We start from the raw sequence: 26296 nt of genomic DNA, 5'->3' as shown, positions 1-26296 counted from the left end.
ACCTGGGGTAAAACGCACTCAATATCCATGACACAGCAGGGACTGGCTTACTGGTTGGAAGCACTAGCACTTGTGCAGGCAGACTGCCTAGCCAGTGTTTGAATACAACTGTGTGCATGTTATGCCTCAAGGTCACTTGTTTACTTTTCTGGTGGGAGAGTTTGTTTTGATGACAGTGGGCTTCACTCAGTTGACAGAGCTACTGCCAAGAGAGCCATTATATCATCATCAAATGCATTTCACACCTCAGATGTCCTGTGAGAGGGCAGTTATGGTGTTGCGACCTATGAATACTTTATTGCATATTGTAGGTCATAAAAAAATAAATATCTGTTAAGAACCATGTTCCATTAGGTTTTCCAGTTATAATTTGCAAATCCATGGTCTCATCTTCTGCATAAAGTCTGACAAGCAACCAGCTTGTAGTGTTTAGGTCTTTAACACTTTGAAGTCCAGCTATTTAGAAAAATTTCAATCACAGAAAAGCAGCTATTTATGCCATTATTTGAAATGTTATTGGCACATCTTTGTCTGAGATATCTTAAAGGGCAGCACACATTAAAAAAATGCTTTTTCATGTTTATTTTAGTTAAGTGATACATAACAAATTTTACAATGATGATGCCAGAAAGAACTCCTACCATTAAAAAAATAAAAGTCATGCAGAATGAGTTCTTGTGTGATTTCTCGCATAAGTGACTTTTGTATGGAAAAACCTGAAACGTAGAGAAACATGTTGCAATCAGGGCAACACCAGCTTGATTCTTTTCAGCTTGCTTTGCCAATAGACTTTAGTTTTCAAAACAAATTTTGCAAAATGACATTCTGTACTGTTTCAACTCAGTTGCAGGAATTTTATCAGAAAAATGTTGTCCTACAAGTCTGTTGCTGATAGTTGCACTAGGAACAGTTCATTGAGCCATTGTTATGCCGTTCGGGAAAAGCCCTTCACCTATTTTTCGAGACTGTTCCCACTCAGATATTTCTCCCTCCAATTCAGAAAAATTCTATTCTTTCTCCAGAGTTTTAAAAATTTCTTACTCGCTCAGCAAACATCACTTATTTGTGACAGAATTACAGAAAACATCAAAATCTAATGAGTATATGCAAAATTTCATGACAACGAAGTGCATAATGGCTCAGTCAGTTGCAACAACAGCTTTTATGTTTGCTACTGCTTCTATGAAAGCATTTCTTTGAACTGACAAACAAAGGGCAACACTCGTCAACATACACATAGTGAGACATCTATACGTTGTTCTCGCACAAAACTATAGTCGAGATGGTGTAAGTAGATCCCTGACAGCTCGCAGCGCTGTTGCCAGCAGTCAGCTGTGGAGTGCTAATGGCTGCAGGTGAACACAGTAGCCATCAACAGAGCTGAGACAACAATGAGGCATTGCCAGAGAAACATTTACAAAATCACAGTATGTTACTGATTGAGGTAGGTCCGCAAAGCTCTCGTACCCAGCCTTCTACGACTGTCCGTGATCAATTTACTCTGACTCATACTGGAAAATCTCTGCTTTCACAAACAGACAAGTATTCAGAAGTGGTTCATATTTAGATGTCAGAGATGTAGGCATAATAGGGCAGGGAAAAAAAAGAACAACAAGTACTACAAAATCTAGTTTCTTTTGTAACTGCACTAGTGCAAGATTGTGTGTCAGCTGTCACATACTGTGTGTCTCAAGATATTTCGTATCCTTAATAAACTTCACAGTGCAATCTAGATGTTATAGTAGACATTTTTTTCTGCTTTATTGTGTCGTACAAATGTCATTAGTTGTGGTCAGTGAAAATTGTTATGGGTCAACCTTTGAGCTTATTTTGAAGCATTTTAATCATTGAATAGGCCAAATAGAGCTTGCAATTATATTTTTACCAGTTCAGTTGGTATAAAAAGAGTTCTTGGCTGAGAAATGTTAAAGATTAACAAAGAGATAGAGGGGCTGGCCAGTACTTACCTCAGCTCAGTACAGCCGATAGACACACAAAAAACAAAACCGAAAATTTACGTTCCTAGCTTTCGGAACAAATATTCCTTCATCAGGGAGGAGAGAGGGGAAAGAAAGGGAAGAAGGGAAAGTGGATTCAGTTACTCACAACCCAGGTTATGAAGCAACAGGGAAAGGAAAACAGGGAGGGTAGCAAGGATGGAGGCATGGTTGTCAGAGGGAAGCCAAAGATATTCTACTGTAAGTACTGTGCCAGCTTCAAACCAAAGAGGATGCATACAGAAGTAAAGAGGTATATAGTATAAAGATAAACACAACTATGTAGGATGAAAAGATGCGTGAATGGCTAAAGAGGAAAGGGAAAGAGGAGAAGACTGAAGAGTAAATGGGAGTGAGATTGTTTAACATAGGTTCAGTCCAGGGGGATGGCGGGATGAAAGGATGTGTTGGAGTGCAAGTTCCCATCTCCGCAGTTCAGCGGGACTGGTGTTGGGTGGGAGAAGCCAAATGGCACATACGGTGTAGCAGGTTCCTAGGTCCCTAGAATTATGCTGGAGGGCATGCTCCGCTACTGGGTATTGGACATCTCCTAGGCGGACAGTTCGTCTGTGTCCATTCATGCACTCAGCCAGTTTAGTTGTTGTCATACCGATGTAAAAGGCTGTGTAGTGCAGGCATGTCAGCTTATAAATGACATGTGTAGTTTCACACGTGGCCCTGCCTTGAATTGTGTATATTTTACCAGTAGCGGGGCTGGAGTAGGTGGTTGTGGGGGGATGCATGGGGCAGGTTTTGCAGCGGGGTCGGTTACAGGGGTAGGAATCGCTGGGTAGAGAAGGTGGTCTGGGAATATTGTAGGGTTTAACAAGGATGTTACAGAGGTTAGGGGGGGCGACGAAAGGCAACTCTGGGTGGTGTGGGGAGAATTTTGTCAAGGGATGATCTCATTTCAGGGGTTGACTTGAGAAAGTCATATCCCTGGCGGAGTAATTTGTTGATGTATTCGAAGCCAGGATAATATTGGGTGACAAGGGGGATGCTTCTGTGTGGTCTGGGGGTAGGAACATTCTTGTTGGACGGATAGGAATGTATTGCTCGGGAGATCTGTTTGTGGACAAGGTCTGCAGGATAGTTGCGAGAGAGGAAAGCACTGGTCAGGTTATTGGTGTAATTGTTGAGGGATTCGTCACTGGAGCAGATAAGTTTGCCACGAATACCTAGGCTGTAGGGAAGGGAGCGTTTGATGTGGAATGGATGGCAGCTACCAAAGTGAAGGTACTGTTGTTTGTTTGTGGGTTTGATATGGACAGAGGTGTGGATGTGAGCTTCAACAAGATGAAGGTCAACATCCAGGAAGGTAGCTTGGGTTTTGGAGAAGGACCAGGTGAAATTCAGATTCGAAAAGGAGTTGAGGTTATGGAGGAAATTAAGGAGTGTTTCTTCACCATGAGTCCAGACCACAAAGATGTCATCTATAAACCGCTACTAGGCCACGGGAAGCAGATGTTGGGTCTTCAGGAAAGCCTCCTCCATGCGGCCCATGAAGAGGTTGGCATAGGACGAAGCCATCCTGGTTCCCATGGCCATTCCCCTGATTTGTTTGTAGGTCTGGCCTTCAAAAGTGAAGTAATTATGGGTGAGGATGAAGTTGGTAAGTGTGATAAGGAACGAGGTTTTTGGAAGATCTTCGGGTGGGCGTTGGGAGAGGTAGTGCTCAAGGGCAGAGAGACCATGGGTACGTGGGATGTTTGTGTAAAGGGATGTAGCATCTATGGTGACAAGAAAGGTTTCAGGTGGGAGAGGAGTGGGAATGGATTTGAGGCGTTCTAGGAAATGGTTTGTGTCTTTGATGTAGGATGGGAGTCTGCGGGTCATAGGTTGGAGGTGTTGGTCTAACAGATCTGAGATACGTTCTGTTGGGGCTTTGAAGCCTGCTACAATGGGACGGCCAGGATGGTTCTCTTTGTGGATTTTGGGTAATAGGTAGAAGGTAGGGGAACGTGGCTCAGGTGGAGTGAGTAAGTCTATGGAAGCCGTTGTGAGGCCTTGTGAGGGACCTTGGATTGTTAGGATTTTCTGTAGCTCAGTTTGGATGGAGGGAATGGGATCCTGTGTAACAGCTTTGTAGGTTGAGGTGTCTGAGAGTTGACGCAGTCCTTCTGCCACATACTCTACACGGTCAAGTACCACAGTTGTGGAGCCTTTATCCGCCGGGAGGATGACAATAGAGCGGTCTGTTTTCAGCTCCTTAGTGGCATGGGATTCAGCTGGGGTGATGTTGGGGGTTGTCGGGATGTTCTTCAAGGAGGACTGGGAGGCAACACTGGATGTGAGGAATTCCTGAAATGTCTGCAAGGGATGGTTTTGGGGGAGGGGAGGAGGATCCCTTTGAGAAGGTGGTCGGAACTGTTCTAGACAGGGTTCAACACTGGGTCCAGTATTTGGGGCCTGTGTTTGGGTAGTGAAGTGATATTTCCAGTTGAGGTTCCGGTTGAATGAGAGGAGATCTTTAACCAGGGCAGTGTGGTTGAATTTAGGCGTGGGGCTAAAGGTTAAGCCCTTTGATAGAACAGATGTCTCTGGAAATGCCACATATCACCAGTCCCAATTCAGTTCTAAACCTCTCATCCAGATCCCTCTCTCCTCCCCCAAAACCATCCCTTGCAGACATTTCAGGAATTCCTCACATCCAGTGTTGCCTCCCAGTCCTCCTTGAAGAACATCCCGACAACCCCCAACATCACCCCAGCTGATTCCCGTGCCATTAAGGAGCTGAAAACAGACCGCTCTATTGTCATCCTGCCGGCGGATAAAGGCTCCACAACTGTGGTACTTGACCGTGTGGAGTATGTGACAGAAGGACTGCGTCAACTCTGACACCTCAACCTACAAAGCTGTTACACAGGATCCCATTCCCTCCATCCAGACTGAGCTACAGAAAATCCTAAAAATCCAAGGTCCCTCACAAGGCCTCACAACAGCTTCCATAGACTTACTCACTCCACCTGAGCCACTTACCCCTACCTTCTACCTATTACCCAAAATCCACAAAGAGAACCATCCTGGCTGTCCCATTGTAGCAGGCTTCAAAGCCCCAACAGGACGTATCTCAGATCTGTTAGACCAACACCTCCAACCTATGACCCGCAGACTCCCATCCTACATCAAAGACACAAACCATTTCCTAGAACGCCTCAAATCCATTCCCACTCCTCTCCCACCTGAAACCTTTCTTGTCACCATAGATGCTACATCCCTTTACACAAACATCCCACGTACCCATGGTCTCTCTGCCCTTGAGCACTACCTCTCCCAACGCCCACCCGAAGATCTTCCAAAAACCTCGTTCCTTATCACACTTACCAACTTCATCCTCACCCATAATTACTTCACTTTTGAAGGCCAGACCTACAAACAAATCAGGGGAATGGCCATGGGAACCAGGATGGCTTCGTCCTATGCCAACCTCTTCATGGGCCGCATGGAGGAGGCTTTCCTGAAGACCCAACATCTGCTTCCCGTGGCCTAGTAGCGGTTTATAGATGACATCTTTGTGGTCTGGACTCATGGTGAAGAAACACTCCTTAATTTCCTCCATAACCTCAACTCCTTTTCGAATCTGAATTTCACCTGGTCCTTCTCCAAAACCCAAGCTACCTTCCTGGATGTTGACCTTCATCTTGTTGAAGCTCACATCCACACCTCTGTCCATATCAAACCCACAAACAAACAACAGTACCTTCACTTTGGTAGCTGCCATCCATTCCACATCAAACGCTCCCTTCCCTACAGCCTAGGTATTCGTGGCAAACTTATCTGCTCCAGTGACGAATCCATCAACAATTACACCAATAACCTGACCAGTGCTTTCCTCTCTCGCAACTATCCTGCAGACGTTGTCCACAAACAGATCTCCCGAGCAATACATTCCTCCCCGTCCAACAAGAATGTTCCTACCCCCAGACCACACAGAAGCATCCCCCTTGTCACCCAGTATTATCCTGGCCTCGAATACATCAACAAATTACTCCGCCAGGGATATGACTTTCTCAACTCAACTCCTGAAATGAGATCATCCCTTGACAATATGCTTCTGTGCAGTCTGGGGGTACGAAAATTGTTGTTGGACAGGGAGGAATGTATTAACAATATTCTCCCCACACCACCCAGAGTTGCCTTTCGTCATCCCTGTAACCTCCGTAACGTCCTTGTGAAACCCTACAATATTCCCAGACCACCTTCTCTACCCAGCGGTTCCTACCCCTGTAACCGACCCCGCTGCAAAACTTGCCCCATGCATCCCCCCACAACCACCTACTCCAGCCCCGCTACTGGTAAAACATACACAATTCAAGGCAGGGCACGTGTGAAACTACACATGTCATTTATCAGCTGACATGCCTGCACTGCACAGCCTTTTACATCGGTATGACAACAACTAAACTGGCTAAGCGCATGAACGGACACAGACGAACTGTCCGCCTAGGAGATGTCCAATACCCAGTAGCAGAGCATGCCCTCCAGCATAATTCTAGGGTCCTAGGAACCTGCTACACCGTATGCGCCATTTGGCTTCTCCCACCCAACACCAGTCCCTCTGAACTGCGGAGATGGGAACTTGCACTCCAACACATCCTTTCATCCCGCCATCCCCCTGGACTGAACCTACGTTAAACAATCTCACTCCCATTTACTCTTCAGTCTTCTCCTCTTTCCCTTTCCTCTTTAGCCATTCACGCATCTTTTCATCCTACATAGTTGTGTTTATCTTTATACTATATGGCTCTTTACTTCTGTATGCATCCTCTTTGGTTTGAAGCTGGCACAGTACTTAACAGTAGAATATCTTTGGCTACCCTCCCTGTTTTCCTTTCCCTGTTGCTTCATAACCTGGGTTGTGAGTAACTGAATCCACTTTCATTCCGAAAGCTAGGAACGTAAATTTTCGGTTCTGTTTTTTGTGTATCTATCGGCTGTACTGAGCTGAGGTAAGTACTGGCCAGCCCCTCTATCTCTTTGTTAGTATTTGTTTCACATCTTTATATTAGACTTTCCATTAATCATTTAAACGTTAAAGATTGTTTAGCCCAAATTGAATACTGAAATACTGAAAACTACATTGTAAATAAAGTTATTAGTAATAGTATGTCTTCATTAATGTTATCATATTTGGGGAAATAGTCTCTTAGTTTTCCACTAAAAGTGGTGTCATTCTACTCAGCGTGGATACACCATATTCTTGAGTGAACATAACATATAACTTTTGTGTCACCGGACTCAAGCTGGAAAGTGCAGTATTGTGCTATGGAGGACATACACGTTATGCTTCTGTGTGACTTGGCATAGTAATCAAAGACACCTTGACAGCTGTGAACTAAATGAATGTTGTGCAGACCACCTGCATCCCTTCATACTTCACGTCTTTTTCCTGGTTGTGATGACATCTTCCAACTGGAAGACTCACCATATTACAAGGCTAGAATTGTGTTACAGTAATTTGAGAAGTGTGATAGTGAACTCATGTTGATGTCTTGAACACCAAGTTCAACTGACTTGAACTTTATGGAACACCTCTCAGATGCTGCTGAGTGCCATCTCCCTTTCTACAAACCACCGGCAACAAAATTAAATCAGTACCCTGCAGTTATGAGGGCTATTCAGAAAGTAAGGAACGTTTCTGTCTGACGCCGCTAGGTGCACGCCGATCGCGTATGTGCGTGCCCGGCAGCTCAGTCGGCATCCATCTGTGATAGTGGGAACGTCTCTGCATGTCTGGTTTTTGAGGTGCAGTCTCTGATACAGTTTTTGTTGGTAAAAAAACCTAAAATCTATAGAAATTTATCGTGAACTGTGCGAAGTGTACATAATCAACGTAATGAGCGAATGTTCCGTCTGAAAATGGTGCATTTGGTTTAAAAATGGCGAGTGGACGCTCGAGCATTGTGACTGATGATCTTGTCATTAAAGTTGATGAAATGATTTGTGAAAACCGTTGCTTCACCATAACGAAGCTTTTGCTTCCTTTTCCACAAGTTTCATGGACTTTTTTGTTTGAAATTGTCACTCAAAAGCTAGGCTGCCACAAATTTTGTGCATGATGCTTACAGAGCACCATAAAGAACAGCAAATGGGGGCAATGTTGACATTTCTGGAGGGCTACCACAAACATGGTGATTCATACTGGATTGAATCGTAACCGGTGACGAGACTTGGATGAAACACGTCAGTTGCGAGACAAAATTAAAGTCCGTGGAGTGGGGGCACACAAAAACCATAAATTCTGCCCGGTACTGTCAAACTTTGCACAGTCTTAGAAGATCAGTTCAAAACAAATGCCGAGGAAAGCTGACATCCAAAATCTTGTTTTTGCACGACAATGCTCGACCTCACACAGCAAACCGCACTAAAGAACTCCTTAATTCATTCACATGGGAAATTTTCCCTCATTCGCCCTACAGCCTCAATCTCGCACCAAGCAACTTCGACTTGTTTCCCAAGGTGAAGAACTGGCTTGCAATGCAGAGCTTTGTTGATGACATGGAACTCTAGGTGGGCGTGACTCACTGGCCGAAGTCTCAGGCGGCCGAATTTTACGACGAAGGTCTTTCAAAGCTTGTCCGCTGCTATGATAACTGCCTCAGTGTGTTTGGTACTATGTGGAATAGTTGTGTGTCAGTTGCCGCTTCAGATGTATATAATAAAATGTATTTCTTGTACTTTTTTTTTTTTTTGTGTGCCAAAGTGTTCCCTACTTTCTGAATAGCCCTTGTAATAGTCAACAACTGAAATCTTTTGAGGTCTGTGATAACTATACCTCTGTGTATATAATTTTATTTGTTAAGATATTATTGTGGTCCTTTCCGTAAACAAAATGCATGTTTGGAATTTTAGTGGTGCTGCACCATCATAACACATACCAGTTGTGACTAATGTGTCATCTATTATGAAAAGTCTGTTGGCAGATTATTGTTTGTTGTATTATGTGACAAAGAGGTGGAATGTCTTTCCTGTAGTATGCCTTGCAGTGGTAGATAATTTAAATCAAGAAAAAACTGTTTTGTGGACCACACCTCATGAATACAGATGTCTGCAAAAGTCTTATGTGCTTGGTGCTCCACAATTGTAAGTATTTGTTAAAATACATATTTTTAACATCATTAGCTGCATGTAAAATATTTAATTGCAAGACTGGTAATCGGGCATAGAGTGAATCGTCAGTGGCATCTGACAGACATCTGACACAGAGGACAAACAAAAAATTATAGGTGGATGTAAACTTTCCTGGCGATACTGCTGACAGATATTCTCAGGCTTCCACCAGTGTGGCCATGTTGATATTCCACATTGCTTGACATTGCTAGATTTCATCAGAACAACAATTGTATGCTATCAATTTTTACTACATAACAACATTTGTATACAAAACACTAGACACGTAAGTTTGCTTGTGTATTATGTATGACTATAGCAAATGACATTTATGTCAGTTATAGATTATCCATGATGTCGAAATCAATTCTGATGTAGAAAAAATCAAAAACTTCTGGATATGTAAAATCTAATTATAATAAAGTCTTCGTGCGTTTACAGTAAGATACAACATCTGTCGTAACTCACAATACAAAGATTACATGCATACATGTTACAGCCATCAGATGTTCAAACAGTGACTTTTTTTGGCCACATTGGATGCTACTGTCATAGAATGCAAACATGAAACTGACTGATAGGTTAGTGTGTTTGTATTGCAGCATTTCTTGTTATTCTGAGATTGTTTCAAGATATAGATGTGGTGGATTAAATATCATGATTGGACACTTAGTATATAAGAGTAGAATATACTTAAAGATAAAAACTGATGTAAACTGTCATGAACAACATATTGAATAAGATGGATGTGATGAAAAATGTGTGTGTACCATATAATGAGGTTGTCAGCTCTAACCTGGATATGATGATGATCCAACATATCAGGTCAGATTAGTCAATTTAACATGCAGGAAATGGGGCGAACTCTAAACTGAACCGGTTTGGTTAAAACACAGTTAATATTCTGGATATACATCTGATTTCATAACTCAGTTTGTTCATGAAAGATGTTGTCTGGGTGTTACCGTATTTACTTGAATTTAAGCCGCACCTGAAAAATGAGACTTGAAATTCAAGGGGAGAGAAAAGTTTTAGGCCGCACCTCCAAATCGAAACAAAGTTGGTCCATTGTAATATGAGACACAATTTAGGTCGAATGAATGACGATACAGCTACAGTAGTTTGGTTCGAGTCGTAAACTTAGCAGTTAAGCTTTACCAGGTAGCCGTTGCTATGCGTCAGGCGGTCTGTCTGTATTTATACGGGTACCCTTCCTTTTTCACGTGCTTCGTCTGGTTTGAATTGATTGCTTATTTTTCTTTGATCTGATAAGTGCCGTCCTCTTTGTTATAGGTGTTTACGTCACTCAAAGCTGAAAATGCATTACTGTACTGTGTCATGCATTGTTTGTCGCATTCTGATAATGAGTGTTTACAACCTGCTTGCTTTTGTGCGCGCTACCGCCGTTTTTGTTTTTGCTTTTTTTTAAAAAGAAGTCTCATTAGCGAAACAATGGCAAGAGAGTGCTATTTGTTGTTACTTACACTGCTTCTTTCTTTGATAATGATCAACAAGAACCAAATAATAGACTGCGTATGATAGAAGATGCTCTGAACGAGAGTTTAGCAAAAATTTTTCTCCATTTGGAAATCTTTGCAGACGCCACTTTAGTACATTACATTCTGCACAGAAATTAGTCATCTTAGATTTAAAAATCTAATCAATTGCCGTGCTTGATTCCTGATTGTATCACTATTCGGCGTAAGAATAATACGAATATAAACATGACATGATATGTATATTCTTCTGCGTTTGCTGTTGTCTCACTCTAGTTTCGTCGTATATTAGGCAGACAAAATTTAAATGAGATAGCAGCAAACATGAAAGAATACATGGCAAAATGTTTATATTCATATTATTATTATGGTTAAGAAAATACTGCATGTGATTCACAATTCATAAAAGTTCCTATTAGCAACCATCTCTTCTCACAGGTAGGAAAAAATTCAGAACGTTGTTCTAGGGTGTTTAGTGATCTACTTTCTTCTGCCTTTTGAGGAATTGTGATGTTTTTAGTGTCATTAAAAAATTGCTTGCAATCTCCAAATGAATGCTAGGTGTTGAGGTATTGTATTGACTAACAGTAAAGTGTTCTGTAACCCTCATTTTGAAGTTTCTCTATGTGTGCCCAACATAAAATTTATCACAGTCACTACATGTTATTTTATGTACTCTTGAGCTGTTATATGCGTTGATCTTATCTACTATCCTACAGTGTTCTCTGCCCAGAAGCCAATTTACAGCCTAATTTTTTGAAACAAAAGCGGCTTATGTGACCACAGTATGGTAATGTTATACATCTGTCTTTCTTCTTTCACTTTCTTCCTAGAGTATCCCTCTGCTGCTGTTTGGTGTACAATCTCATAACTGGTGTTGGGTCAAAGCCATAGCTCGATGCTACCGTTTTCAGTGTGTGTAATTCAGTCTTAATATTCACCACACTTAAAGGATTTTGATTGTCCTGTGTGTAACTGAGCAAAAATTTTTGTTCACATTATGTGGCCTCTGAAGGTAAAATAATTGTGACATACAACTAAATGAGATCTACTGAATTCTGATGAGTTCATTAACATGCACATTTATACAAGGGTTGCCCAGGAAGTAAGGCACCACATTTTTTTTTCTCAGCCAAAAACAATTCTGCGAATGCGAAATGGTACCTATGTGTTATTTGAAATCTCCTGAGTGAGCATGCCAAGTTTCCGTCACTTCCGACAGATGGCGTAGCTGCAGGATAGTTTCAAAATGGTGTCTGTGGGTGATGCATGTTACAAGCAACCTGCCATCATTTAATTTCTCACTGCAGAGAAAGAAACTGTGGGCAATATTCACAAATGCTTGTGCAAAGTATATGGGGCATGCTGTTGACGGAAGTACAGTTAATCGCTGGGCACGGAGGGTGAGGTCATCAGAAGGTGATTTGGCAGAGCTCCACGATTTGCTGGGGAGACCATCCATGGCTGCCATACCTGACATGTTGCATCAAGCTGATGTTGTCATTCGCGATGTCAGGCGCATTACGACTTGGCAATTGGCACTGCATCTGCCAATCAGCAAAGGAAGTTCACATAGTGAAGCAGTGGCTCTGCCACCAGGACAAGGATTAGTTCCGGCATGGCATATATGCCCTTGTTTGATGCTGGAGGAAGGCCATAGAACAGCATGGAGGTTATGTGGAAAAATAGGGTGTGTAGATAAAACACCATTCTTTTTTGTGTGTAATTCTCATTACGTTCAGTAAAGAATTGAAGAAAAAAAAGTGGTGCATTACTTTCTGGGCAACCCTCGTAATATGTAAGTATGCTTGTGTTTCTGCTGCTATATATGCAAATACGAGGGGCATTCAATAAGTAGTGCAGCATGTTTTTTCCTTGGTCAGTTTTGGTTGAAAAGATTCGGAATTGTTGCAGGATATAATGGAATATTCCCCATGAAATATTTCTGCTTCCACACATATAATTTCCTGAAGTTCTGATAGGCTGCAGCACTATACGTAGCATTCAAAAAGGTGTCTATAATGGAGGGTCATTCCAAGCAGAGAGCCGTCATTGAGTTTCTTTTGGCGGAAAACCAGAACATCACAGACACACATAGGTGCTTGCAGAATGTCTTCGGAGACCTGGCAGTGTACAAAAGCATGGTGAGTCATTGGGTGAGGCAGCTGTCATCATCGCAACTAGGCCGCACAAATCTGTCTTGATCTCCTGCATGCTGGATGTCCACATAAACCTGTGACTCCTGCAGTGTTGGAACGCGCAGCCACCCTTATTCGAGGTGCTTGATCGATAGTGCTGACACACTTGTCCAGGAATTGGGGTACTCAAAGGTGTGTGCCCACTGAATTCCTTACCCATCTGACAGAAGAACATAAAGACCAATGAAGGACAAACTGTGGAGAATTTCTTGCATGTTACAAGGCTGATCATGACAATTTTTTGGCGAAAATTGTCACAGGCGATGAAACATGGATTCATCACTTTGAATTGGACACAAAAGGACAATCCATGGAGTGCGGCCACACCACCAAACCTCCGAAGAAAAAGTTTGAAGATGCACCTTCAGTCAGTAAATTCGTGGTGACGTTCTTCTGGGACTCTAGAGGGGTTATTGTGATTGGTGTCCTCCCTCTGATGGAGTGATCAACTCTGAAGCGTTTTGTGCTACCCTCAGGAAATTAAAGAAACCACTATCAGCCTGACAATGAAATATCTACGTGCAGCTTATCGTTTAAGAAGGTGCCTTTTTAATAGGGACATCTGCCTATTTAGAAAGGAATTTTTCAATTGAACCACCCATGCAAGTGTTACTGATTGACTTGCTACTATTTTAATCGACCAATAGATAAATAGGCCCCAGTTCTAGTAAAGTTCTTTAAACCCACATTCCGTGACGTAACTTCACAGAAACCACATTCCGTACCTCAAAATGTTGAGCAGGATGTTCCTCATCCCCATTTAGTTTTGCGTCTTTTTATGGAATCACACTGTATAGAATTGTTAACAATGGAAAATCCAGGATGGAATGGTAACGAGTGTGGTTTCAGTTGCCTGAGACTGCTGTTGTGTGTGAGAGTTGCGATTCGTGCGTGCGTGCACGCGCGTCTGTCTATTGTTGACGAAAGCCTTAATGGCCAAAGCTATAATTGTGGAGAGTCTTTTTTTTTTTTGTTGCCTATATGCGACTCGGTATTTCCGGTATATGGCGAGTAGCAACATTGTATAGAATTGTTAGCATTTAACCTTCTTATCCAATGTGTGTTAGAGAAGATTTAATATTCTTCTGGGTAGATGAGGTAGTCTTGTTATACTGTAAGAGATTTCAGTTATACTTTCTGCGGTGATAGGATAAGAATGTACATACAGTTATTTTGCTTGTTAACAGAACTCCATCAGACACAATCTCTCACTCAACCGATATTTTATTAAAGTTCCACGTTCGCAAGAAGAACCGGGGAAAGGTTCTTTCTGGCGCATTGATCCACAGTCTGAAGCAAAACTGATTGAACAAGCATTTCGCAGAAGAAAACAGAGGGGAGTATCCTGCTTTCGAGCACCCTTCGGTCTGTCTTCAAGGTATGTAGCAGACAATGTTCTTGCTTTGCTTTATCTATTTCTGATCTGATGTATCTGAATTAGCAGTATAATTGATAGAAAGGGATTCTCCACGAAGTTGGTGTGAAAGATTAGTGAGGGTCGTAACTTCCTTGATATTTTACAAGCTATGATACTAAACCTTGTAGAACCTTGAAATTTTTTAGTAGCAGGTGTTGAATAATAAGTCATGCAGAATTTTTTTAAAGTTACATGTGTATTCTCAAGTAATTTTATGATGTCAAATAACCGTCTAAAGAAAGTGTGCATTGTACAATTATTAAAATTCTCTAGGCTGTTGTGCTGCAGCCAGATGTATTTTCTTGATAAATCTGAAGTTTTGTCACTAACTGCGGAAGACATCACCAGGGCCTAAGGGTGGGAGGGTCATGATTTATTTACTGCATACAGAAATTAGCTATTGCTGAAGCGAAATTTTGTAGTGAAGTCCATCCACACAAAAGTGTAATATCAAACACTTTTGACATTCTAGCACAATTGGATCCCAGCTACAGGTATCATCAGATTGGATGTTGTGGTTTCCTGACTGTAAAGTGTGATTTGCTACAGCTAGTCCTCATATTTTTCCCTTCTGACACTTGCCTTCAAGCTCTCCTATTCAGTTTCCCACTTTTATCCATGTACAGAAAAATGCACCTGACAGAAGTGTGACAGTGTAACAGTATGTTCATTGTGACGTGATGTAGGCAGAAGAGTGCATGTTCTTCTAAAAACATTTTTATGAATACAATTAAGTTGTGCATTGTAACTGTGACTGACTTGATAAAGTTCGAGCAATGTAAATATATTAAATTGTCTCCCTCTTCAGTTCACTGACGCTTCTGAAATAACTTCAGTCATATTCTCCATTTGTGTGCACTTGGTATCAGTAGCTGCTGTAGCAATAATTTATTAATATTAGCATTGATTATGCAAATATTTAAATATATATTTTTTTTTTCATAGGAAATACTTTTTTGCTTGTTGTTGTTGTTGTTGTTGTCTTCAGTCCTGAGACTGGTCTGATGCAGCTCTCCATGCTTATCATCTCCAATAGTAGGGTGTTCCAATCTGTGTCTTGCGTGCATTGTGTATGTGATGCCTGCGTACATGTTTCACTAGTAACCTCCTCTTTGTCATTGGTGCTGTGCATAAAAAGTAAAAGGAAGCGGGACTGCATCAGATGTGAACAATGAAACAAAACAAGGCTGACAATGGTGTCAGTGGTCACACATTACTTTTTTGACTCCCAATAACACAGACAACCGGAGTGAGGGGAAAGACTTACTTCCCCACTCACAGTCTCACCTGTCGCATGTATCCTTCTCAGCTGGGTCCTCTTCGCCTGCTCACAGCTACACGGTATCCTGCCATAAGATTCTGCTTTTTCTACTGCTTGCCAGTCTTCAAAATTCATAACCTTTGCTTGTGAATTTGTGTACTACAGTTGTCATATCAACTACCAAGGTACATCGGGCATTTCTTATGTGGTGATTCAAATCGCTATCCATAGCAGCATCAGCAGAAGCAGCAACAGCATGGGATTGTGAAATTTTTGTGGGCTGAGTGAGAAAAGTCTACAAGCCTGAGTTGCTTGGACAAGAATGTGGATCTCAGTGGGCACTTGTCTTCAGATATAAAAAGGACATAACAACTATCACTGAGATGTAACTGTAACAATGATCAGTCTGTGAATACCCAAATCTTTTTATCTTGCATAAAAAAATATTTGTGGCTGTGTAGGTCAGATCTTGGAAAAAACGCAACAAAGAGGTTGTGCAGTAGTCAACACTGAAGAACAGTAGCAGTAGTGCACAACAGTTGAAAGCTGTCATCTGTTCTTGAATTTTAAAAACATGTGCACTCCTGTGCAGATGTTCCTCAGTGGAAATTTCACTTCAGTCAGCAGTAAGCCATTATGTGCAGTGAATTGAAGCCGTAACCCCCAGAAGATATCATCTGCAGGTGAGGATGAAACATATATGAAGAAAATCTGTTTGACCATGATATAATAGAATGGAAAATTTTAATAATTGTAATGTTTGTGGTTGTGAGAGCTTACATTTTACGGAAATCTACATGATGCAGCATATTTGGCTACATAAAAACTGTTTATACAAGTGAATCACTGATTTGTATTCAACTAAGGCAATATTGATGTGTGAAGTGTGTTTTCACCAAAGATGAGAGTAGTTGTTGTGTACACATTAAAATACAGCCAGCTGTTGGATCAAGAATCCTTAATTCACAGCTCACAAAGGGGAAGGGAAGTAAAAATAATTCATAGCTAAACCCGTAGTATTTGCTTCTATTTGGTGTTAGGTAAATATGTACATGATTAGTGGTGTAAGTAATAGGAATTATTAGGTTGTTTGTACATATGTCTAGTATATTGATAAAAATATTTCCCATTACTTTGGTACATTGTGTGTCGAGATGAGACTTCAGTAGATGATCATAGCCACCCTTAGAATGTGTACACAGAAGTGTATTCCGTGGTGGCTTGAAGCGGCAAGAGTTAAGAAATCAATGATGGCATTGTGCAAAAACCCACATCAGCAGTATAGGGACACTAACATTGGTAAAGGATATAAATTTGTTGACATGAGTGCCCACAAACCAGTTTTTTGGGTTGGTCAATAAAAATAAATAAACAAACATTGATACTTCCTCGCAGAAATTGGGAGAGTTTATCATTCGGAGATGATTATGATATTGTCTGGCACATTGTAATTTGATCCCTTCTAGTGTTATACCTGTCAAGCTGGTTGTTCTGTGAAGATTAGTACATGGCCAATTTCTCAAGTAAAATGTCAGCCAGGTGTGACTGAAGGCTATGCTATTTGTGGACAATCTTAGTTGCTCCCTTGGTTTAGAACAGACAGTCACTGAGATACAATAGCACACATACTGCTGGTCACAACACGGAAGTTGGTACAGACTATTGGACGTTATTGGACACGTGACTCTGTTGCTCATATATTTTTAAGAAGAGAATGATCCATCTTTGGACGCTTTACATATTGTGAAATGAAATTGTAACATTGAGATCAGTCTGAACGTGATGATTATATGCTGTTCAATAGTTGAACTTAATGCCTCTGAGGCATATATGACCCTGCCTTTCAGACAACTGAGTTCATCATCAACCATGGAGCTCAAATAATATTTCTCCAATTAAAATACTGTAGCATTAACTTTTCAAGTGACAGTGGTGTTAAGAAAACGTAGTATAATTTAAATCTGTCTGGTGCTAAAGTCTATCGGAACACAACAAAATATGATCATCCCAAAATAGGTCTGTGAACTTGATAATGAAGAGAAGATGTTAAGAAAAAGTTTAAAAAATTCCCTAATAAAAAAGTATTATATAAAAACTTTTTTTGGGCAGGGCAGCTTAGTTTTGACAGGATTACTTATACATCACAGTTGTCACTTTTTGACTGATTTGTCACTGTAAAGTGAACCATCATATACACGAATGTATTGAACAAGTATGTGTATTTAACAGTTGTCATAGTGTTCATCAGACATTAAAAAGTTATTGTAGTTTCCTCTTGTACCTGAATTCGTATGTGAAACGAAGTTAAACCACCATGTGTATGGGAACGACATGCAGTATTATGTTTTATAATATTGTTCTTGTACTTACTATTTTTGCTGTTTCATATAAGAACTCAGATATATGTGGAGTACAACATATGTTGCTAATATCTAAGGAACACTCTACACAGCCTTTAGATCAACATGCTTTATCGTATATTTGTGAGAGTAATGCTTCTCTTGAAAATGATGTAGATGAAATTGATCAGTTGTTACATGTAAATAATACTTTTCTCTTCAGGAAAAATGATTCGTTTTAAGAAATTCCCCATAACTGTGGACCCACACACAAAGAAAAATGAAAACCAATCGTGGAAATTATTGGATGGAGCAGTATGTAAATACAGACACTCAAACTTACACTGCCATGGCCACAATGTAAGAAACAGCCACAGTAATTCTAATTTCAAAAGTGCTGTAGAGTTGATGATATGACAGCAAAACTCACACACACTAGTTAAATTTATGAAAGATTTAACCACAAAACCTATGAACTGTATCTACATACTTACCAATGAAATAACAAATACAGAGTTACTGTGGCAACTTCCTGTGAAGGAACAATCTTTAACACCCGTGCAAGGGAGCATTGAAACAGTGGTGGTGGTATTATGGGGATATTTTCAGCAAATAATTTATACAAGTACTACTTCCTCAGTCTGCAGCTGTTAAAGGTACCATACCAATCAGTACATTACATGTACATCTACATGGATACTCTACAAGCCACTGTATGGTGCATGGCAGAGGGTACCACATACCATTCTAATCGTCTCCTTTGCTATTCCTCTCATAAATAGAGTAAGAGAGAAATGATTGCATTTATGCCTCCATATGAGCCCTAATTTGCCTAATCTTCACCTTCCTTACACAAAATGTACTTTGGTGACAGTAGAATCATTCTGCAGTTGGCCTCAAATGTCAGTTCTCTAAACTTGTTAATAGTGCCTCATGAAAAGAATGTTGTCTTCCCTCCAGGGATTCCGGTTTGAGTTCAAGAAACATCTCTGTAAAACCTGTGTACTTATCAAACTTACTGCTAACAAATCTTGCAGAACATCTTTGAATTGCTTTGATGTCGTCCTGTAATCTCTCCTGGTGGGGATCCCAAACACTCGAAGTACCGAAGAATTGGTCGTACTAGTATTCTATATGCTTTCCCCTTTATAGGTGAGTTACACTTTCCGAAAACTCGCCCAATAAAACAAAGTTGACCATTCACCTTCCATACTACCAAACCAATGGTCTCATTCCAGTTCACATCACCCTTGCAACATTACATCCAGGTATTTAATTATAGTGACTGTGTCAAGCAGCACATTACTAATGCTGTACTTTAATGTTACAAGGTTGTTTTCTCTACTCGGCCACATAAATTTAAATTCATAGCAAGCTGACATTCATCACATCAGCTGTAAACTCTGTCTAAGTCCTCTGGCATCATTCTACTGTCACTCAATTATGACACCGTCCCCTTACATCCAGTATCATCAGCAAAGAGGCATAAATTGCTACTCACCCTGTCTGTCAGATAGTTTAAGTATATTGAGAATGACAGTGGTTGTACGAGGGTTATTCCAAAAGTAAGGTCCGATTGATTGCCAAATTGAAACCACAGTGAACATCAGAAATGTTTTACTTGTAACAATTAGCTACACCTTTCAGCTACTTCTCTACGTAGTCGCCGTTCTGACTTAGAATTTTGTCATAGCGTTGTACCAACTTTTCAATAGCCTCATCATAGAAGGCAGCCGCCAGTGCTTTCCGCCAATTCTCCACGCTGGCCTACACCTCGTTGTCTGTGTCAAAATGTTGTCTTCAAAGACAGCGGTTCATGTGACCAGAGATGAAACTCAGGGGGAGACAATTGCGGACTGTATTGTGGGTAATCTAACATGTTGGCTGCATAGCTTCAGGCGAAATTTCTCACCAGGCCCTCGTACTTGGCGGCAGACACTATTTTCTAGACATCTTTACGCACTCACTGCGAGCTCAGAAATGAGAAGAGCGACGTGATGCTAACTGGGGTTATACTAGAGACACTACCCAACACATCTGTGCAAAGCTTTATCGGATTTTCATAGTCGTTTCCATTTCGCGACCGATCGGACCTTACTTTTGGAATAACCCTCGTATCACAGTTGTTTGGGGCACCTGTCATTGAAGCTCTTATTATGGAGAATGGAAATAATTTTTTTATCATTATTTCATATATCTACCCAGTTGTATTTATTCTTTTCTTCACTAATTTAAATCAGTTTCAAAGCAGAAAGGCTTCATCTTCAGGCACATAGCATGGCAACGATCGATGTACCTAAGGATGAATCTTCTGTGCTTTGTTATCTATTGCTGTTAGTAAAAAAAACTATAAATACAGCTGTTTTGACATAAAAAATAATAAAAAAAACAAAATAAAGAGTTTTGTCTTGATAATAAGATATTTAGCAGCTGATGACCCTATCTCTTCAAGTGCTGTGGAACCAACAAGATAGTCATGGAAGTGGTAGTGAAGATGGAAAATTGATGGCAGTTGGTCCAGATAATCCACCTACATAATGATTAAGATTGGACTATTTAAACTGTTTTGATTGAATAAACAGGAACACTATTGCAAACATAAAAGTGCAGTCAACTGGGAAAACAGCATAGTTCCAGTACAGGACAAAATAAGCAGCTATATATGTTTGAGTATTGAGGGTTAACAAGGTAAGGTGAGGGAGTGTTGTGCTATTGACAGACAGTGTAACACACAGTGCGCAACCTAAAAGTGCCATTTACCATTACGTGTCTGTCACAAGATTTCAGCTTTCATAATGAATATTTTGATTTGATTTTCCTGTTAGTTCACTGTGGTGACAGCTGTTTTATTGTTGTAGTGTGCGGTTTTATTGTTGTAGTGTTGTGTAAGAGCGACTTATAATAAACACAACAAATATTACGTAAACAGTCAAGAGTGACCTCATTCTGTATGTATCAGTTTGTTGAGAGAGAGAACCAGGAGCAGACTGTGGCTGCAGCTAAATCAAGGCTTAACACTGCCGGTTGCTGAGAGAAACAGTAACATGAGCAAGTGGTGTTGAACGGAGACAGTTAGAGCAAAGGAGTACTACCACAAAGTATTCTGTTTCTTTCTTTGGACAGAGTGCATTGTGCTCCTGCTAAGTGCACACCCCTTAAAATCTTGACAGATACACAATTTATGACACATATTTTGTAATGTCAAACAATGGAAAATCCAGGATGGAATGTAATAACTCATGCTCTCCGTCTAAACTGCAACACTTCAGTGTCCGCCACTCCCACTTTACTATCCCTCCCCCTCCCCACCCCAGCCTCCTCCTTACCCCCACACAGTCGCCACTCCCATCATGCACTGGTGCTGCCGCTCACAGTGTAGTTTCAGCTCTCTGAGACTGCAGGTGTGTGTGCAAGTTGCGCTTGCGCGCGCATGTGCGTGTGTGTGTGTGTGTGTGTGTGTGTGTGTGTGTGTGTGTACTGCTGACAAAGGCCTTAATGGCCAAAAGCTGTGATTGTGTGAATCTTTTTATTGTGCCTATCCCGACTCAGCACCTCCGCTATATGGTTATATTTTGTAGTGTATTATACAAGCAGTATCTGACTGACAGGGTCTGGCAAAACTTATTCGAATGATGTATAACAAATAGAGATAAAAATTATTATTCATTATTTGTAAATAACAAATTCAAATATTTGTTCTAAACATTATTCATTTGAAAAAAGGAAAAAAAATTGTCATCTGTGAATGAATTAGTTGTAAATAATAGATACGTTTGAAATCCAATTAGTGCTTCAATTCTTTGTCATTTATCAGACAAATGTATAATTTTTAAATTAGTTTCAGAACAACACTTTTTTTCGAACTTCTCATCAGAAAGGGTTTTTTGCTGTTGAGACATAAAAAGAGAATATTCTACATATGCAGAGAGTATAGTGTTGTGTTTTAGCTTGTGAAATCATATTTATTTTAGCATAATGAAGTACGACTTCAGAAAAAATTGAGAACTCATCAATTCTGCTTTAGTTTTTTTGTAAATAACTGTGTTGTAATTTCACATTGGTTTTACCTCACAAATCCATTCAGGATTGAAACATAATTTTTTTTCTGTCATAACATTGTTCGAAGTTTTGGCCCTGTTTCTTCGACATTTCTGTGGTTATTATATGTTGGTAATTTTGGGTAAGCCTCACTTGGTTATGCACAGTAATACATAAGAACTGTATTTTTATAAATCATGGGTAAGACTTTACTGCAATAGTGGCAGTTGGAGCAGAAAGTTGAAAAAATATTCTCATGGCACTCCCTCTGTATAAGAGTTACCAGTGTGCTAAAATAGTATGAAGTCTTTTTTTGTACTCAAACCATGTGTTTATTCTGAGATTTATAAATCCCAAAGTTTTATGTAAGTGTTTGATCATACTGAATTGATTTAAGTATTATAATGGAAGTCCTTGGTGGAATATAAATAAAGAAAAGAGTGAAAGTAACAAATCAGGTTATACATGAGGCATTTAGTGGCCAATAGCCATGTGAATAGTACCAAGAATGTTGCCTTTTGTGTGTGTGTGTGTGTGTGTGTGTGTGTCCTGTTAGTTCTGAGGAAGGTCTTGTCTGAAAGTGTAGCAAAATTCACTTTCTTGTTTCTGTACCTGTCAATAACAGAACAACTCCTTATTGTTATTCCCTTCATTATGAATTGATTCATAGCATTTTGTGATTTAGAAGTAGTGCTATATGGTGATAGATGGATCTACAAAAGCCTTATATGTAATTATTGTATTAAGTCTAGCACACATGGGTGTAATCTACATAGACTTAGCAATAATTTTTAAATCAAAGTTTATCCTAAATTTTCCAGGAGTGCCCCTGCTTCTCCAAGTCATGTTGGTGTAAGTGGATTGATGACACCAGAGTCCCTTTCTCGAGAAGGCTCACCAGCACCAGAACAGTATCCTGAATGCTCTGTCCCATCACCGGCAGTCCATAGCTCACACCTAGAGGTCAAGACCAGCCAGTCAGCTCCTGGTTCTCCTGGAAACTCTGGTATGCATTTATTCTGTAAATAATGGCATGAACTAAGTAATAAACAGTTTGTTGAGGATCTTGTTCAAACATTAGTTCTCTCAGAACATTTGACCTCAAATTATAAAGAATTTTGTGGGCCTCCTAGATTCTTAGAGTATAAGCATAAGTAAACAAAATTCTCAATAACTGTGTTTTAGCCGGCCGGAGTGGCCGTGCGGTTCTAGGCGCTACAGTCTGGAACTGCGTGACCGCTATGGTTGCAGGTTCGAATCCTGCCTTGGGCATGGATGTGCGTGATGTCCTTAGGTTAGTTAGGTTTAAGTAGTCCAAAGTTCTAGGGGACTGATGACCACAGCAGTTAAGTCTCATAGTGCTCAGAGCCATTTGAACCATTTGAACTGTGTTTTAATAGTTGCTGCAGGTGTCACTGCTCATTATTACCAAAATTAAGATTAGGTTTTCATACATTGTGAAAGTTTTTGTTCATTGTCAGATTACTATTTAACTAAGTGCTGCTCATGACAGTTTGGAATGATGTTTCTTTAAAGAAGAAGAAGAAGTCATAATATTACTTTGTAAAATACTATTTGCATCTATCTTCCACAATGGCATATTTCAATAGACAGAAAATTTTGTAATCATAACTCTGTCAGTTTAAATTTAATAGTATTTATGCAACTACAGTGGATGGAACTGTTATTTGAAAGTGAAAATTCTCTTGTTGAAGTTCATTTTCAAAGCAGTTCATTTGGAGAAATTCATCAGATGCAACAACCCATGTTGTTTTTGTCCTACTCTCTTTACTTTCCCCTTCTTGTTCCTTCACACAGCTACCTTATGCTGTAAAAAAAAGTTGTCCTGCGGTGAAGTGTATGCTGCTTTTTGACAGACTGAATATATAATTTATCGTCAGAGTACTTCATGCCCGTGTATTGTCCAAAACGACAGCAGAATGTTGTTTCTGGTCTCTTGACTACCTTATTAAGGAGAATATGCTGACATTGTGCCTCTAGTCACATTTTCAACATTCCATGCTGTTAGAATTGAGTTGTTTTTCATTGTCTTTCAAACTATTTTTGCTTTACCTGGTAACACCAACTGTTAGTTTGTCAAAAGGAGAAGATGACTGACCAGAATTTAGACATCTTCTTTATTAGATTATAACCTCATATTAAGACCTGCATTTAATAAATTTCCACTTTTAATGAAGATTTTCATAGGTGCTAGTGAAATTCCATGCAAACAGTGTTACTTAAATTCATTTTTAATGAACCTTGTTGAAAGTAGTAACGTGCTTCTGAGGAACAAACATGAAAGATTCTATAAAAAAAAATAACACCTGGTTTAGACACAAATCCAATTTGCATCCGTAACTTAATTGTCAATGCAGCTGACAGCCACGGTGAGGTCCCGAGTTTTATTCGTGGAAAACCCCCAGGTTTCTTGCTGGGAGGACCGAAACAGGGCGCACTCAGCCTTGTGATGGCAATTGAAGAGCTACTTGATCAAGTAGCAAATACTCCAGGTCACAATGACTGACAGTGACTGGGATGGTGGTGCGCTGACCGCACACTACTCCTTACTGCATCCAGTGATGCCATTGGCGGAAGATGACACGGTTGTTGTCGGTACTGATGGGCCAGCCAGGTTGTGTGGGTGTAGTTAGACACAAATCCTAACATGGAGTTTGTGAGTTTTCTGTCATCATCATCTTTTTTGTGATAATTTTTCATCCTTCTTCAAGCCACCGAAATAGAATAGAATTCAATGGTAAATTGATATTATCAAGTTGAACCTGATCTGCGACTTTAAGTGTGACCTGACATATTAAACTTACATTCTGAGCACTGAAACAACCACACTTTTTGTATAGTCCTGTCGAATTATGTGCTGTTAATAATACTTTAATGTGGTCTGTGATAGAATAAAACTTAAAATTTAATAGAAGTTGACAGTAAGACTATGAACTTACTGATATTGCTAAGAAATGTGATTGGCACCATCTTCTTTGTTTGGAGTACTGAAAGATAAAGCAACTCTCCTGAATGGGTAGGTGCAAGGTTCTGGTTTGAAGAGGAAAACCATCTGTACATAAACTTTGGAATTCTTGGAAACAATCCTTTAAAACGCTTTCAAGGAATGAGAGTAGGCAACATTCCAATAACCAGAGATGCACTGTTGTAGACTTCCTGAAGAGTGGTTTTGAAGATTTTTTTTTTTGCACTGAGATGCTGTCTATGTTGTTATAAAAAATTCATAATGTCTTCTGGTACGGTTAAGTGTAGAGCCTGAGACTGTGGGGTTGGAAAGTGTCGACTGTTGGAATAAAAAATAATAATAGTAAAAGTAGTTTGCCGCAGTTGATTCCAAGTTATGAACCAAGGAACATTTTTGACACTGATGGAACTGATCTAAATTATAATTTATGGAGGGAAAAAAATGAGGACAAGCTTTGGCACTGCCCTTTATGAGCAGTGATGATGACGATGAAAAATTTCTGCCATTAATAATTTTGAAATGTAAAACTCCCTGTTGTTTTAGAGTGTAGAGGCATTGCGATGCACATGTGACTTAAGTAGTAAGGCATGCATGATGGCAGAAATCTTCAAAACTTTTCTGAGCAACATAGACACAAATATGGGTGAAGCAAGAAAAAAAGAGTGGTGTAGTTGTAGTAGTAATAGCAGCAGCAGCAGCAACAACAACAGTCTTCACCACAAACCCCACCAGGTTTTGCTGCAGCTGTGCAGGGGCACACTGTTGGGAACTAGTTTCTGCTTTCAGTGCAGATACCAGATTTATTGCTGGCATCAACACTATACTTGGGAGAAAAAACAAAAACTCCCTTGATTTTTTAAATAATGGATGAGTGTTCTTAAAGTTTAATGTTAATTTGTATTGTTATGGGGTGAATCTGTGAAGACACTTCTGGCAGCAGTTATTGCAGGATGGCAGCCCCATAAGTGTCAGATGGTCCAATTGTCATTGACATTGTAAAATGTCAAGTGATAACTCAGGATTGTGAGTATGGTGACCAGTACGGAGCACAAGTTCCCTGGTAGCTGTGGAATCAGAACTTCGATTATATAATGTACTTAATTCAGCAAGAGCTTGTACGGTAGCAGCTTTTGGCATCTGGATGATGTGCTTCAACCCCAGGTTAGCAGAGCCCATGTTAGCATAACATGCACTATCACCAACATGCAGCTAGGCAGCCACAACGGACTCACTACATAAGCGGTTTTGTGAACACATTGCTACCTCAGGCATTCTGCCGCCAACAGGGCAAAGAAGCACTGGACAGCCAATAACCTGGAGTAGGTGTGGGATGCACCCAGGTGCAAGCTGTGAATCCAGGACCCCTTGGAGATGTTCGCAAGCCTGTTGTTGATAGTTGAGGGGAAAGCCCAGTGGGATGGCGCCTCTTCAGATGTAGGGCCTAGGAGCAGCCC

General features: G+C 40.3%; 1 protein-coding gene across 1 annotated transcript in view; it reads left to right on the top strand.

The window, feature by feature from the left end:
- The window catches only part of LOC124589829 (forkhead box protein K2), a 93549-nt gene that overhangs the window by 30213 nt on the left and 37040 nt on the right, over positions 1–26296 (top strand). Inside the window, exons 6-7 of the mRNA XM_047131603.1 lie at positions 13989–14179; positions 22678–22862. Of these exons, the coding sequence (XP_046987559.1) occupies positions 13989–14179; positions 22678–22862 (376 nt within the window). The remainder of the gene's footprint in view (positions 1–13988; positions 14180–22677; positions 22863–26296) is intronic.

This window comes from Schistocerca americana, chromosome 2 (genome assembly GCF_021461395.2).
Source record: "Schistocerca americana isolate TAMUIC-IGC-003095 chromosome 2, iqSchAmer2.1, whole genome shotgun sequence".
Lineage (NCBI taxonomy): Eukaryota > Metazoa > Arthropoda > Insecta > Orthoptera > Acrididae > Schistocerca > Schistocerca americana.
The sequence above is the reverse complement of the archived record's forward strand: the minus strand, read 5'-3'. Positions and strand labels throughout refer to the sequence as shown.